General features: G+C 32.0%; 5 protein-coding genes across 7 annotated transcripts in view; 3 read left to right on the top strand and 2 right to left on the bottom strand.

Moving 5' to 3' along the window:
* The window catches only part of LOC131665255 (putative epidermal cell surface receptor), a 28,417-nt gene extending 27,494 nt beyond the window's left edge, over window positions 1–923 (top strand). The window contains exon 13 of one of the 2 annotated variants that reach the window (XM_058937027.1): window positions 109–923. In XM_058937027.1, the coding sequence (XP_058793010.1) occupies window positions 109–207 (99 nt within the window). In that variant the 3' untranslated portion in view covers window positions 208–923. The remainder of the gene's footprint in view (window positions 1–108) is intronic. The other variant, XM_058937028.1, reaches the window with a different exon arrangement.
* Window positions 924–1,026: 103 nt separating this feature from the next.
* On the bottom strand, window positions 1,027–2,445 carry LOC131665258 (phospholipid hydroperoxide glutathione peroxidase-like). Its single transcript, XM_058937031.1, has 2 exons — window positions 2,301–2,445; window positions 1,027–1,767 (listed from the first exon to the last, which is right to left on the bottom strand). Exons 1-2 carry the CDS (start codon window positions 2,305–2,307, stop codon window positions 1,202–1,204), a joined length of 573 nt encoding a protein of 190 aa, XP_058793014.1. The 5' UTR covers window positions 2,308–2,445; the 3' UTR covers window positions 1,027–1,201.
* A 126-nt stretch (window positions 2,446–2,571) lies between these two features.
* On the bottom strand, window positions 2,572–5,128 carry LOC131665260 (phospholipid hydroperoxide glutathione peroxidase-like). Of its 2 annotated transcripts, none has more exons than XM_058937032.1 (2): window positions 4,802–5,128; window positions 2,572–3,846 (listed from the first exon to the last, which is right to left on the bottom strand). In XM_058937032.1, the coding sequence occupies exons 1-2, from the start codon at window positions 4,806–4,808 to the stop codon at window positions 3,305–3,307; spliced, it is 549 nt and encodes a 182-aa protein (XP_058793015.1). In that variant the 5' UTR covers window positions 4,809–5,128; the 3' UTR covers window positions 2,572–3,304. The 2 variants fall into 2 exon arrangements, with proteins under 2 accessions (XP_058793015.1, XP_058793016.1); XM_058937033.1 differs by having other exon boundaries at window positions 2,572–3,843; window positions 4,802–4,837.
* Window positions 5,129–5,753: 625 nt separating this feature from the next.
* On the top strand, window positions 5,754–13,340 carry LOC131665257 (N-acylneuraminate-9-phosphatase). Its single transcript, XM_058937030.1, has 3 exons — window positions 5,754–6,096; window positions 11,377–11,860; window positions 12,157–13,340. Exons 1-3 carry the CDS (start codon window positions 5,980–5,982, stop codon window positions 12,339–12,341), a joined length of 786 nt encoding a protein of 261 aa, XP_058793013.1. The 5' UTR covers window positions 5,754–5,979; the 3' UTR covers window positions 12,342–13,340.
* Window positions 6,103–10,986, top strand: LOC131665256 (neurochondrin homolog). Its single transcript, XM_058937029.1, has one exon. The coding sequence runs from the start codon at window positions 7,570–7,572 to the stop codon at window positions 9,814–9,816; it is 2,247 nt and encodes a 748-aa protein (XP_058793012.1). The 5' UTR covers window positions 6,103–7,569; the 3' UTR covers window positions 9,817–10,986.
* Window positions 13,341–13,540: the final 200 nt, after the last annotated feature.

Genomic DNA, 13,540 nt, shown 5'->3' with positions numbered 1-13,540 from the left:
TGTCCTTATCGGAATTAAAAATTTCCCTATTATCTTTTAAAATTAATGTTCTGTATATAACAATTAAACATTTATGAGCAAAGAATAATAATTTATTCTGTGTTACAGACCTGTGAAGAAACAGTTCCTAATGGTCGAAATCGATCTTCTGAACACGAAATGACTACGATTAATGGCAGTAACGGCCTTGCGAAAGAAATCGCATAAAATTATGTAATTTATACATAAATTGGATATTTATTTATATTAGTTATACAGCTAACGACAGATAGCTAAAAGCCCATACATGTCAATTCCGTCCATATTTTATAAGTTTGTTCCTCAGTCATCGCTGAAGTGAAACTGAGATGTTTTAGCTTATTTTAGTTTATAGTAAATTAGTTATGTCAATTGTAATATTTTTTTTTGTTTTTTTAACATCTAAAATTAAAAATTTCAAATATTAACAAAGGCAAATAATTCCGAGACATAACAATCATAACAACCATTATTGTTAATCAGGTCTCGCTCTTATAAAATACCTGAAGCAATGTAAGAAAGTTATTGTACATAGAATTTTATACATACAAATTATTTAGAATGTAAGATACAGATTTTTATATAGTTTAATACTTTTACTAAAATAAGATATGGAAATTATGTACCATCATATCATATGACTAAAATTTTTAGAAAGTCAATTAAAATTATTGTTATTATTTCCATTTATGAATAATGCGTTTATTTTGAATTATTAAAAAATCATTTAGATTAAGAACATGTTATTACCATAACTAAATAATATTAGATAATTATGTATTTAAAAGTATTTCAAAATGTCAATTGCGCAATATTAGCGATAATTTTTGTACAGATAGTTAAGTCGTGTAAACTAAATATCAGACTTATAAGCAATAAATCTATTAATCAAAAATAGAAAGTATTTCATTATAACATCATAAGTTGTTATACTATACTGGTATTTAAAAATGTATATTGAAAACGTTCGAAATCAATAAATTTTGCAATATAAGAAATAAACGAAAATTTGTTAGAAATAGAATAATTTTATTTAAATAAACTATAAAATCGTTTTCTTATAATATCAATTACAATACTATAGGTCGTATGAAAATACAATGGCTCTATTACAAAGAGTCTTGAATTATTAAATCTCATATTTTATCAAATTTGTAAAAATTTAAATACCAAAACAAGAAAGTTAGAAATATTTTTTCAGAGTGTCTTCCATTTCAAAGGGTTCAGTTGTAGGTGCAAATCTAGCGACGACTTGCCCGTTTTTATCAATGATAAATTTTGTAAAGTTCCATTTGATTGCATCTGTGATGGTTCCTGCTCCTTCCTTTTGAGTTTTTAGCCATTTATACAGAGGATGAGCGTCGTCTCCATTTACAAGAATTTTCTCATACATATCAAAAGTTACATTATACTTTTTAACAAAATTCAAAATTTCTTGTGATGTTCCTGGTTCCTGTCCAGCAAATTCGTTCGATGGAAACGCAAGTACCCTGAGACCCTTAGATTCTCCATATTTTTCATATAAACTTTGAAGTTGCTTGTAATTTGTTTCTGTTAATCCACATTGACTTGCAACATTTACAATAATAGCTACATGATTTCTATATTTATCCAATGAAATATCGTTTCCAAGAATATCTTTAGCATGGAACTCATAGATAGACTTAGCCTGACTCCAATCTTTGTCTTGATCCAATTTTTGACCAAGAACTCCAACAATGCAAAAAAGAACAATACTGATAGCAATTCCTACATTTATAAAAGAACTTAGTTAGTAATATATCAAAAAATTAGTTCATGAAATACAAACTATTAAATTGAATAAGTCATTTTTTTAAGAAAATTAAATGTATTAGAAATAGCAAAAATATCATGCGAGATAGAATAATATTTGTAACGAAAGTTATGTATAGTTTGAATATTTGATAATAATTATCAAAGCATTATAATTATTAGTATTATTTGACGAACTAGAATCATAACGCAATTTATTACAAACAAAAATAATTCCGATTATTTTTAATTCTAAATATTAATGTTCTTAAGACGACGAGAGAAAGTTTATTTTTTATTGTATCGAAAATTTCGTAGTTATTTGATGTATACATACAACAATCAAACTGTAGGCAATATAACTATCATACAACTATTATTATATTTACATAATAACTTCTAAAAGTATTTGATAATAATTTAAAATATGTAAAGGTTATTATTTCAAAATTATTATTGCAAAAGAAACAAAATAAAAGAAATTATGAATACTAAAATAGATAGCTTACGTAACATCTTGCACTCAATCTTCCCTCTTGACTGTCTCGTTCTCGACTGATCGTCAAGCAAAGAAGGCAAGCGAAGTAACTATATTCTCGTACATTCAACAGAGAATTTGTTTATGCCCGCCTATCAAGCCAAGTCGTAGGACGTTGAGTCAGCAATCGCTCAGATCAAGGTTAAGAATGTAATGCAAAATTTTTAATGAGACGAAATCAAACTCTTACTGAAATGATTTACGTTGAACTATGTTTCTTATTAGGCACATCCGCAATTTAGAGAGTAAAATCTTATTATATGTCATCAAATTTTTTTATTAATTTTATAAGTTTGATATAGAGAATTTGTTTAATTTATTTGTGGATTATTTATGGATCGGAAATAACAAAATGTTATCTGATTTGAAAACTTCATACTCGTGTAGCCCTATATATTTTATAACTTAAATTTTATACGACGAATTATAATACTTTGACATGTATTTTTATTTGTGTATATTTTGATTATGATAAGGTTCAATCTAGAATTAAAATTAAATATCTTTCACAAAAACCCCTTTGCATGAACGTTTGGGGTTAATTTATTCATAGAATTGATTGTATAATCAGTGTAATTCTAAATCATGAAGTATGTACGTGATCTGTTTCATTATGATGGAATAATGGTTGAAATGAAAAACTTTCCATACAGAGTACCAAATCGATTGTACTTATAACTTTCTCATGTAATTTTGCTATCAATATAATTTATTAATAATATGCGCTTCATACATCGTTTGTAAACGCTCAATGAAAAGTCAACAGTGGTTACTAATAATATTTATCTTTTAATAATAGGACCATTTTTTATTGAAGTAGAATTGTCTATGCTATCTGGTTCACAATTGTTGATTAATTGGAAGTTCATAGTTCAGTAAGAAAATAATATACAAAATATTATACAGAATATTTATTTCTACATACTCATTATGCTGATTTTATTTTATTTCTACTAGAATCTAGAGATATTACATTTAAAGATATTGTTTTATTGCGCCTTCCAAATCCGAGGGACCCGTGGCAGGATATTTGTCAACGACTTTACCATCTTTATCAATTAAAATTTTTGAAGATACCTGAATTTTTTCCTGATTTGGAAGTTGTAATTTTATCCACTTATACAAAGGATGGGCGTTGTCACCATCATAAACAATTTTTTCATATACATCAAAAGGAGTGTTAATACTTTTTATATACTCCTGTATTTCTGTTGCAGTACCGGAATTTTTGGCTAATCCGTCAACTATAAACGTTACAATCCTTAAACCATCTGTATTATATTTGTCATACAACGCCTGCAATTGTTTGAAGTTTTTAGCAGAAACTGGACAGCGAGTTGCTCCACTGAATACAATAACAACTTGGCCACGGTATTTTTCAAGAGAAACATTGTTTCCGTAAAGATCTCGAGCATGAAAATCATGAAAAGATGTAGCACTACTCCAATTGACATCTTGGTCGAAGCTTCCATAGGCGCTTACAATGAGCATTAAATGCAAAACATATAGAATACCTGCTACAAAGTAATTTTTTATTGGAATATAATAAATAGAACATATTCATCTTATTGAATATAGCCTCTACTGTTTTGCTTTTTAAAAAGTTGATTATTTCACGTTCATCAATTTCCTTAAATAAATTCTCTAAAATTATTTATTTTTTATAAAATAAAGTTAAAACAAAAATTCTATAGTTTTTGTCGTTGTGACTGAATATATCTCAAGGTGAATTCACCATCTTAATTTAATCTTTTCACAATGCTTATGACTATGTAGCAATTGCTTGCAATTACAGTACTGGACGTGGCATTGTCTATTGCACAATCATTGTACATACGAGGACAAGACCATTTTTCGAATTTGAAGTTCGTGCTTTTGATTTTAGGATCGGAATTGGTTATTACGTAGTAAATGAGCGCTTCGATAACATGAAATTAAACAATGAGTATAATTATCTTTCGTTAGAATATTTCACGAATTGATGAAATATTTTGAAAAAAATTATTGATGAAATAAATTATTAATTCACAATTTTGAGATCGCATAAAGAATATGTTCTTGTTTCATAAAAAATGCGTACGTATGTATTATAGTTCAATTACCGAAATAATTGAACTATAAAAAATAAAATACAGATATTTAACTATAATAATAATCTAATTGAACGAAGCATTTCGCGTTCACCTATCATCTATTTTAATTTCTTGAATTTTGGTAACATTCAAAGAATAAATTGAAATTCATGTTTAGATACTTATAATACAAAAGCAACAATATAAAATAATATAATATAAAAGCATGAATGCAATATTTTTTATTCTATTCAAAATGAATTAATTCTGCTTAAAGCTATTTTGATATAAGAATTATATGACTCTCGTAGTTTTATTGATATTAATCAAATGTATGCGGACGATAGCAACGAACTTATTTATTTTTTATAACCAAAATGCAAAAGTCATCGGTACTTACAAATCATTTTTCTATCCAAGTTATACGTTTCTTTTCTTCGACGCTTATTTTGCAAGACTGATAAATCCTAAAACATTTTGTAGGTTTTTTGCGACGTAATGCACAGTAAACGTTTTCTTCCAATCTTTAAAATTATGGTTTAATGACTTGGCTTAAGCTTAAGCTTACTTAATAGAAGCTTTCGTAATTAAACTTCCAAAAGACGTTTGAAATATGAAACGTTAATTGTTGGAGAATTAATGTTACTTATATAGATAAATGAAATTTTGATTATTGCGCTCGGTAACCTTTATTTGTTAATTAATTTATGAATAAAACGTCAACCTACAAACGCAACTACCAAAAGTACAAATATTTAAAAATTATATTTTGTCCGCGGAATTTGTCTGATGTAGTTTCACTCTTTATACTTTTGTAAGTAAATCAAAATTTTGTTAAGCAAGTAAAGTAAATTATGCTGTATGAAATTGAGAAATACGTCGTTACACAAGAAGAGAATTATCTAAAATTCCGCATATATTTGTTGAGGTATTATTGATTGTGAAAAAAAGAAACTTTATTTAAGGCATTTGTTTGTTTTAAAGAAACAGTTGAGGCTATCCCAAGAAAAAAGCAGTTTTCGTTAATTTTTTATGGCACGATTTTGAAGTCTATTACGCATCGAGCTGCAATTTGAGCTTAAACTTATCAAAGTAAGGTAAATCAATGAATCTCGGACAGTGGCGTCATCTTTCGGGGAAAACATCACGAACGTACTATATATGTACATATACGTTAGTTTGACTTTGACAGTCTCGAGTCTCGGGAAAGAACAAAGAGCAAAGAGCCCGTCTCGACCGTTTGCGCCTGCGTGGTGCATGCTTCATTCAATAAAAAATGCCCCAGCCCTAAAACATCGAGAGGAGGGGGTTTAGCTAGAGCGCAGTAGCAGCAATGAGTAAAGTGGACAGCTCGTGAGACTAGCAAGCAAGCAAGCAGCGACGTCGGGAGCAATACAGAGAGAAGAGCGCGAGGTATCCGGGTCATCTGTCTTTTCGTGACCTGCAGAACATTGCTACACATACTTGCCGGTCCTCCATTCTACTCGCGTGTTTTCCAGCACATACAATCTCTCTCTCTGTCTCTATCTCTCTTTCACACTTACACACAGCGAGCAGCGGCAAAAGTGGCGAACGCAAATGGCTGGCTTTCGAGCGCGCGTTAATGGACCGAATGCTGATATCAGCGCGCTTTTCTTCGACCTGGACAACACCCTCATCGAGACCAGAAAGGGGGACAGTTTAGCCTGCCGCAAGGTATAATCCTTTAGTTCGCATCATCATCATCTACATTTTAATTTTTGTTATTTACCTCGACCAACGCATTAGTTGTTGTAATATATACTCGCACGCATTTATTTGTCTCTCAATCTCTATTTATTCCTTTGATTTCCCCGCATTCTCGAAACATATGCATATCTACTGTGACCCGCTGGATAGTGGTATCGAACAGAAGGAAGTGGCCCTGGAAAGCGGGATTCATTTTGCAAATAATGCACTTTACAAGCTTTTTCTCACATCGAGGATCACTCATAGTTCTAGGAAAGTCGATCGGACGACAGTACGACACTGTCGAGAAACAAGCGCATGCACACGCGTACTACGTCATTTTTTTCTCAGCAGACGACGTTCTACGTCGTATACGCCATTTCTCTGCACTGAAGTTCGAACTGCGGAAACAGCTGATCATTAAATAAGAATCTTTCTAAAAGCGTGCTCCGAAATATACATACGGTCACACCTGGCATCCATATAGAGAAAAATATTTATGTGAGTATAAAAGAGAAACAAAGGGAAAACCCGCTCAAAAATTTCAATTTGTAGAAGGGGTACATACGTCGTTCTATATATATCACACGCACTTATAGCATAGTCGTTTTGCGCGCGCAGCCAGGGAGTCGGTCTCTCGCTTCTTCCTGGTTGTTATTGGCTCTTGGTGGTGCGTATAAAAAAAAGTGTCAAGACCCGCTAAGTGTACGTATCGCGTGTGTATGTACGTGTTCTCATCGTCTGCGCGTGCACAGTGAAAGAGCGAGGTAAGGAGCCAAAATAGAACGGTGCGCGCGTAACACGAGCCGCTCTGCCCAATATAGTTTGCTCTCTTCGCTCGATTATTTTAGATCCTCGACACTCTCGTGGACGTCGACAGACATCCAAGTCGTGCCGTAGGAAGAACGTTGCGAGACTATCTACCTCTTCCGAACGTAACGCATCGGCGAATTGTAGCTATTACTTTCTTAAACCTCGACCCATCGACAAAAAACTAAGTTTACTCAACTTGCTATCAGAAGACTATTTAAGAAGACTATTTAAGTTATCTAAACAAATCAACGGAAACTTCTATCAAATAAAACAATCATTTATTCTTCTTTAGAAGAAACTTTCAAGAAAGTATTGGAGCTTACCGTGAAAGTTGCAGCATTACCCAGCTTTGAGGTGCATGTGAATTCCCACAATTAATTTTGGAATCACTTTGAATTGTGTTATTTTAGTAGTTCCAAAAGAGTGTGTCTAAGGGCAAGGCTAGTACAGAAAATTATTTGCTCTGTGGGAATGGTGCCAATTGGCTGTGTGCTGAAAAAAATGCATGCTAACAAGTAAATCATTCAGATTCTTTCTAATTTGAATTTGCATATATTGATACAATTGATGATTGGATGATAAAGTTGAAAAAAAAAACTTTTAATACCCTAGTATTGACATAATTTACAAGTAAATTTAATAGTCAAAATGGAAGTTGATAGCACAGCAAATATTCCTGATGGAGTTAAAAAATGTGTTGCCATGCTGAAAATGGTGAATAGCGACTCAGAAAAGTTTGCAGCGCTATTCATGGCTACAAAATTAGTTAGTGGAAAAGACTGCAACTCAGCTGCTAAAAAGCTGCTGTTTGAAGCCATTGGTTCCAAGTTTATTAGAAAGTTATTAATCAGTGATGATGTACCGGTAGACTGTCCACCCCAAGTTTACAAATCAGTAGCTTTATCTATTCTCTCTGCCTTTTGCAACGATCCATTACTGGCTTCTCATCCCGATATGGTTGGACATGTACCTGCTTTGTTGGAAATAGTATCTGAAGCTGATGAAGATGCTCCAGATGATACACTCATTATCGTGAGTGAAGCCTACACTTGTCTGCAAAATATTGCTCAATTTCAACCAGGGCAAAAGGCTTTACTAGAACAGAAGGCCATCCCCAAGATGTGTGAAATTTATGCTGAAAAAAGCTTTAAAACCGATGAGGCATTGAATATTTTGGTAACTTTAGTCAACCAGTTTGGACCAGAAGCTTGGGATGCAGACAATACTGCACCTTTTCATGCTATTATTAATAAAATTGCTCTTGATTTTGAAACAGATCATGATGAAAGAAAATTCAAACTCTGTTCTATTTTGCAAGCTCTACTTGCTTCATGCAGACGCAGTTCAATTTCAAAAAGTGCAAAAAATGAATCTTGGCCTCAGAGCATCTATAAAGGCTTGAGTGATATTCTTACGTCAAAAATTGGAAAAAATCAGAGAGATCCAGCTCTGAAACTTGCTTCTATAATATTAGAATTATTAGGTGTTGATTGGGCACTTTCTGATGAAGAGAAGCCCAAAGTTTTCTTCCTGTTGTTAATACAATTAGCTTCAATTGAAGTGAGAATGCAGCTTGAAGGAAAGCAATTAAAAGTTGTGATGGCTAATGCTGATCTTGTTGTGGCATGTTTTATGATTTTGGAAATTTCATTGTCTTACATTATTACAGACCAATTAGATATGGAACAAAAAGAGAAGCAATCTTTGTATACAGCACTGAAAGGTGCATTTGCTGCAGTCGTTGGCTTGTTAACATTAGTTTCAAAAATGAAAGATATCACAGATGTCAAGGAACGTATATTTGTATGTGCCATGGTAAGAGTACTAGCTGCATGGTTAGCTCAAGAGACCACAGCTATGAAATCTCAAGTTCATGCTATTTTACCTTATGTTTTAACCATTGCAAATGATACTTTTTATGCTCGTCGAAATAAGAAATTAGCAGAAAAAGCAAAAGCTTTAGCAAAATCAGATGAGAGTTCATCCTCTGGTGATCCAGTAAAACATGATCTTTTTAGTGATATTGATATTTTGAGATTACTTTTACCAGCTCTATGCCATTTAACTGTAGATGAAGATGCAAGAAAAATACTGCTGAAACACAAACAGGATGAGGTATTGTTTGAGTGTTTGTCTTATCACTGGTCTATTGTTCATTACAAAAAGCCACCTGTACCTAAAGCTGAGAGGTTGAAGGCACTCAAAGAGCCTCCAAAAGAATTAGAACCTCACGTTTTAGAAGAAATGCAAGATTCTAGAACTGCAATGATATCCATCTGTAATATCTTGATGAATATTACTGTACTCGAGGCAAAGTTGGTTGAGGAATCTCAAACATTTGTAAACTTACTCAAGTTTATTTTTGAAAGTTTGCCTGAACTCAAGCAGATCCCTGAAAATCTTGTTTTACATGGCAATTTAGCTGTTCTTGGACTTTTGTTATTGAAACAGCAAGCTAAGCGTATTAAAAAAAATGATTTTTCAATATGTCGTTACATCCAAGCTACTATAAGATTCTTATGGGATGCTTACATTGTTGATGAAAGCAATGATCCAACAGAATTGGTTGTAAACATATCTTATAAAGAACACTGGATGGAAATTATGGAATTGTGGTTCTTAGGAATGCAAACTATGGCTGCTGTTCTGGATATGGTACCTTGGTTCTCAGAATTTGCAATTGAATCTGGATGGGCTGATGGCATTGTAGATACTTTGAAGAAAGTTAAGATTGGAGGGTTGCAGCCAAATATCAAGTCAGCATTTGAAGACTTGTTGTGCCACCTTGTCAAGGCAGATAAAAGCGTAGCTGCAGTACTCAAGAAAGCAGGTGCACTGACCGTTTGCAGAAACCATCGTATGATGGAATTAGGAAAACATCTTTTTGGAGACTAAAGCAATTTATGTTTTGTAACGTCATCTTGTACAGCATAAATACTGTCATTTCATTTCACTTCATTAAGCTAATAAGAGTGTGTTTTTGATATTATTGAAATCAGTTAAGAATGCCAAATACTAAATATAATTTTAACTTTACACTTAAAAATTTGTATAAAAGATCAGTCCAATTCGATCTACGATTTTTGTTACTATTGCAGCATTATATGGAGATAAAATTAGCATCATGGATAAACATGTTTTTCTAAAACATTAAGAAAAATATGTTTTTGTTTACAAAATAGATTTCAAAATAATGCTTTTTTTCATTAGAGTTTTAGAGTCTTACAGTAGATGATGACTTGAATATTATGTAAAAAATTAAAAATTGATGTGATGAGTAACAAAAATATCTATATCTATAATAGTTTGTATTTATGAAACTTGTGGCTCTCATCTCTATTAAGAAACATGACATTTGAAAATAGTATCTGATAGCCAACAAACTCAATATTATATTTTTCCTAACATATCTTGTTAATATTTTGTCAACAATGCGCAAATAACAATAATTAGTGCTGGCATTTTTTATTTTTACAATGGTATTTCTGCTATTCTTTTTTAATTTTTTTATACTTGCTGGCGTCATTTGTGATAAAAAAATGTAGAACTTTCATTAGTATAAATTTATGAACAAAACTTCAGTGTAAAGCAAAAATCTTAGTTCGATGTTAATTATATATTCATGTTTATCAACTGTTGCAAGCATTTGTATTGAAAAAGATTTTTAATTAAAGATACATAATTTCATAAAATTGTTTATATTTATTCTTTATACAAACCACCTTCACCTTCAGTAATCCTGTTATTAAAATTGTGAGACCAAACTTGTAAAAAGTTTTGACATAATTGTTGAAAAGTTGAATTTGAAAATCAAAGATATTTTTAATAAATTTGATTAATTCAAATTAAAATTAACGCAAAAGAAACGCGTTATCTTTTATACAATAATGTTATTATCATATTTATTAATATTGTAAATAATATTTTTCATAAAAGGTCTCATGAAATTGATTGTACGAAGTCTTTTTACCTACTTCTAATCATGCAAAACAACAACTGGAGAAATCTTGTAAACGAAAAAAACATTTTTCCAGTAAGTCTGTTGTCGGCACAACTCATTTTGTTGTGATTACAGCAGTATCTGTGGATGCCACTTCAAGAGTCCAATTATTCGGCTCGAGTATTTGAATGAATCAATGCATTTTATAGGTAATCATCAATAAAAATTAAGAGTTCTCATTGACCACCGCTCAAATTCCTATATCCTAAGATTTTTTTCATATTCCAGAGACTACATTCAATAACTTTTATTTTTTTCACATGAATGGCCATGCACTCATGAGGCAGATAACAAAACTAAAAGTTTATTGAATGTAGTGCGAATTTTCAATCTCATATTCAATTTCATGCAAAAAAAAATAAAATTAATCATGTGCCTTTATTCCCAAGCTCTAGCAATTTTTGATAATTTTCGAGCTAAAATCAATAATGGCTTGTCCTAATTTATACCAACAGCTTGCAGAGGAGCTGTCCGAGGAATATGGAATACCACAAGATTGCGCCAGCAAACTCACCTCCTCATATCTCAAACAATTCAGGAAGTGTCCCGACAACACCGCATTCAGTTTGGACGCATGGCGAACATCGCTTTGGAGCAAAGCCCTTGGAGACAAACATTCCTACCTCGCCAAGCAAACCTATGAAAGATGGCTTTACCTAAGATATCACTACTTGGCACTTTCGTCGGATACCGTGTCTATGATTCAACAGCTCAGGAAGAAATACCTCCTGGGTCTCATCACCAATGGCCCTTCCAACGCCCAATGGGAAAAAGTTCACAAACTCAACTTGCAGCAATACTTCGACATTATTCTAGTGTCCGGAGATCTGCCGTGGGAGAAGCCAGAGGCCAAAATCTTCGAGGAAGCCTGCAGATATCTAGGAGTTGTTCCAGAAAGTTGTATCATGGTGGGCGATAAATTAGAGACAGATATACTAGGTGAGCTTCATGTGAAATCGAGATTCTAGAAATAACTTTTTCTTATGATTACAGAATTCTATACTTAAATGGATTCAGAAAACATTTTGCAGTTACATGTTAATACTATTGTAGTGTGTAAATGTTTGAAAAAATTTAGCCCCTCTTGGTAAAAAAACAGATATGATTTCTAATTTAACATCTCATTTCTAGAAATACTTAATATACGACTGACAAACAAATATACTTTCAATGCTGAATTACTTTAGTCTATTGATAATACAACCTAACAATCGTTTGTTTATGTCGTCACTCAGGTGGTATCGAAGCTGGACTTGCAGGAACAGTGTGGATACCATTTGGCGACAACCGTCTCGTTGACAACGGGCCAAAACCGAATTATACGATAAAGCAAGTTACCGATTTGTTAAAAATCCTAAACCGGGGACCTGACGCTCACGAGTATGAGGATTGCTCATCAAACGCTTCTGACGGAATGTAGAGAGGTTTCGTCTTATGACACTGCTAATAAGCACGTAAGATTAATGATAAGATTGACAAGTTGGAAAAAAAAATTTAAAACCACTCATCAGAGCAACATATATTATATATTTTGATGTAGGCCCATTCGGAGCAACTCGTAAATATAATCGTCACCTCTTGAGAACTTTTCGTACACTTGTTACACTTATTCACAAATGCATCAAACAATATTCGTACATCTTCATACTTTGTTTTCACTGTCGCAGTAAATGGGTTAGTAATAGTTGCGCGTTTATTTTCGGTGATAACATTACACGATATGCATTTTTGTGATTTTTTTATAAATATATAGTTGACTAGTACGTGATACTTTATTATTTTTTTAGAAATATATAGAGAGTACTATTGTTTTTCTTACTAAAAAGTCTATAATAGTCCTTACAACAAACGTACTATCACCACGAGGAAGGTAGGTTTGGAACACGAACTAGTGAACCAAATATCAATTTTTGCGGTACAAAAAATGTAAGCCTTAAACACTCGTAACAAGTAAGTTTTATGGCAGAGAGTTTTCCATAGTTCTTTCTGCCTGAATCATATCTCCGTAAATAAATGTACATGCGTGTTTGAAAAATGTAACAATGTACAAAATAAAATAAGTAAGTATTTATTAGAATAGCTCCAACGATAAAGAAGCTTTATTTGAAAAATCCGCTTCTTTTTCTCCTTTTAGTATATTTACAAGTAATTGTTAAATATACTTAGTGAATATATATATGAGCTATGACTGCATAGTTATATTATAAACGATTGAATCTGTACCTGTGTACAAGTGTGAATTTCATACACATTAAGAAGATTTTTTACTTTATAATACGTATGTACATAAACTATATTTTTTCACTGTACCTACATGCAATATATCTTCAAATATAAAGACAGCTCATAAATAGTATTGTATAATAATTATGATATGCACCCTTAAAGCTCTGTATGAATAAAGAAATAAACGTAAAACATTGCATTTCATGACTATTTACTGCGTACACCTATACTTTAAGAAAATCTATTGCAACACTATTATAAATAATTATTTATTTCTCATTTGCTATCTTCTACGGATAAGACGATTGCTCATTTTTACTCGTTTGTACATCGTAAAACAAATTTTTTCCAAGTAAAAAATATTCATAAGCTTTATTAGTATACTAAATTATA

This window comes from Phymastichus coffea, unplaced genomic scaffold, assembly GCF_024137745.1.
Source record: "Phymastichus coffea isolate CEN01 unplaced genomic scaffold, Cenicafe_Pcof_1.1 PCOF00048, whole genome shotgun sequence".
Classification (NCBI taxonomy): Eukaryota; Metazoa; Arthropoda; class Insecta; order Hymenoptera; family Eulophidae; genus Phymastichus; species Phymastichus coffea.
The sequence above is the reverse complement of the archived record's forward strand: the minus strand, read 5'-3'. Positions and strand labels throughout refer to the sequence as shown.

What these genes read in the sequence shown, in the direction of transcription:
- LOC131665256 (XM_058937029.1), top strand. Translation starts at nt 7,570, where the DNA reads ATGGAAGTTGATAGCACAGCAAATATTCCTGATGGAGTTAAAAAATGT.
- LOC131665257 (XM_058937030.1), top strand. Translation starts at nt 5,980, where the DNA reads ATGGCTGGCTTTCGAGCGCGCGTTAATGGACCGAATGCTGATATCAGC. An exon ending in ACAGTTTAGCCTGCCGCAAG is followed by an intron (nt 6,097 to 11,376) that starts GTATAATCCTTT and finishes TTATACCAACAG; the next exon opens with CTTGCAGAGGAGCTGTCCGA. An exon ending in ATTAGAGACAGATATACTAG is followed by an intron (nt 11,861 to 12,156) that starts GTGAGCTTCATG and finishes GTCGTCACTCAG; the next exon opens with GTGGTATCGAAGCTGGACTT.